Genomic DNA, 2,273 nt, shown 5'->3' on the forward strand with positions numbered 1-2,273 from the left:
ATACTGTATGGTACTGCAAAATCCTACAATATAGCAAAAAATACACAATAAATAGTTTAGATTAATTTTTTTGAAAACCCACAAAACAGTGAGTCCATGAAAGTTGAACTGCAAAATAGTGAGGGACTGCTATGCAAGCCCACACCACCATGTCTAACTTCAAATTTAAACTCCTCTGGGTGGCCTCAGGGCCTTCCTGACCTGGCCTGTCATGGCTCCAATACCTTCTCAGTATTTTCCCTACTCTCCTCATCCTCTCTACCCTTCTCACTGTTCATTCATCACCGGCTCCAGCTACAGGAAAGTCTGGAAGAACTGGCTCTGCTTTGACCCCAGGGCTTTTGTACATGCTGTTTCCTCAGCAGAGATGACCCACCTCCAATTTTAAGTTGTGGCCTACTTGTGCTGCATGTCTAAGTTTAGACTTTACTGAATACAACTTCCCAGACACTCCCGAGACATCCTTAGATATCTCTAGCAGCACCAAGTACTTAACCAATCTCCATCATGATCATAGCTAGCACTTAATAGCCTTAGCACACACCAGATCCATTTTGGTCTTTCTTTCTTTTTCTTTCTTTCTCTTTCTTTCTTTCTTTCTTTCTTTCTTTCTTTGGCAGAACCAGGGATTGAACTCAGGCCCTTGCACTTGCCAGGGAAGCGCTTATTCCACTGAGCCATCTCCCTGGCCCCCAGATCCATTTTGGATATTACACATTGAAAAACAATTCCACGAAGAAGTGCCATAAGCCATATGTAACTCTCAGACCTCTAAGTAGTAGCCATAATCTATTATAGTCAGTGTCATTATTACTCTCACTATCAATGCCCAAACAGAAACCCTCAGAGTATGATTGTAAGTGCTAATATGAACACCAAGCAATGTCTCTTAAATTCTGAGTACAAACTGGCCTACGAAGCTAAAATTATATATTCACCATAAAGGTATCAATTCTGTACCTTATTTAGCAAATGATTATTGCTCTTATCCCATTTTGAAACCATTCAAATAGCTCCGAAGTCAGTTTCAGTTGATCCCCCAATATACATGTAAACATGTCTGTACTATAATTTTGGTCAAATATTCTCTCTTTGAGATAAGGTGTTGCTGTGTAGTTCAGGCTGGCCTTGAATTCACCATCCTCCTCTATCACCTTCCAAGTACAGGAATTATAGGTGGTGCCACAGTGTCCCTGTGTTATTGGTATGGACACTGACACACAGAGACCCACAGTATTACCATTTGGGATTAATTCCTCTTGCTGTGCTCCACCCACCCAGGGTTGTTCATTCTTCCTGTTTTGCTCTTCCCTTTCCCCCCATCCCCAGAGTTATCTGTCCAGTATCTCAGGTCCTCATAGTCTCTAGCCTTCTCAGCTGGTCTGAGAAACAAACAGGTTTGCAGGGACCTTTGGGATTAGGCAAATCTTATTTCATTTCTTTCATAACATCACGCAGGCCTCTGCCTACTCCAGAGACTCAAGATAGGTCTCAGATAGGTCTCAGTATGGCCCTTGTCTCCTGTCTCTTGGAAATGGTCCACTGTCCTCCCTAGCAGGACAATTTCCTCAGATGATGATCCATTCATGCCTCCTCTGCCCATGCTCAGATCACTCACCATTAGATACAGACAGGTGGATGGGGTCGCTGACTGGTGCTCCCCGTGTCTGGCATCGATACACCCCTGGGGTCTGTACCTCGATGCTCTTCTTGTGAGAAGGCAGTAGTAGGTGGCCCAAATACCAGAGAGTATTGATGGGTCGCAGCTCCAGGAGCAGAGGGTAGTGCCCATCACACCGCAAGGTTACCCGCTCGCCCTTGAAGATTGTGGTCCAAGGTGGATGTAGAGACAATGTGGGCTTCTCCAGGGTGGCTGTGGTGTGTGGGAGGAGGCAGTGTGAGAAAGGGAACCAAGGTGAGGGCGCAAGCATGCAGGTTGAGGTTCTGAAGTCTTAGAAAACCCCAGCTTCCAGGCTCCAGCAGGAGAGGAGACTATATTCACTGAGCTACAAGCTATCAGTCCACCAGTCAGCACCCATTTCTGAGTACTGACAAACTTAGTCCCAGGGATAGAGGAAGATATCCTAACCCAGAACAGCCAAGTAGTGGGATATCTAGCTAAGTGTGACCCACACTTAGAGGAGGATAGAGCAGAAATCAGAAAAACAGGGCCAGGGAGATGGCTCAGTAGAATAAGTGATTGCCTGGCAAGTGCAGAGTCCTAAATTCAATCCCGGGAGCAAAAAAGAAAGAGAGAGAGAGAGAGAGAGAGA

The 2,273-nt window shown here is 45.4% G+C and overlaps 1 protein-coding gene across 6 annotated transcripts in view; it reads right to left on the reverse strand.

Moving 5' to 3' along the window:
* Fcrlb (Fc receptor like B) overlaps nt 1-2,273 on the reverse strand; it is a 5,833-nt gene that overhangs the window by 2,989 nt on the left and 571 nt on the right. For all 6 annotated transcript variants that reach the window (XM_004639893.2, XM_023699806.1, XM_012516637.1 and 3 more), the window contains one exon: nt 1,619-1,873. In XM_004639893.2, coding sequence (XP_004639950.1) covers nt 1,619-1,873 — 255 coding nt within the window. The remainder of the gene's footprint in view (nt 1-1,618; nt 1,874-2,273) is intronic.

Source organism: Octodon degus, unplaced genomic scaffold (genome assembly GCF_000260255.1).
Source record: "Octodon degus isolate 3935 unplaced genomic scaffold, OctDeg1.0 scaffold00116, whole genome shotgun sequence".
Taxonomy (NCBI): domain Eukaryota; kingdom Metazoa; phylum Chordata; class Mammalia; order Rodentia; family Octodontidae; genus Octodon; species Octodon degus.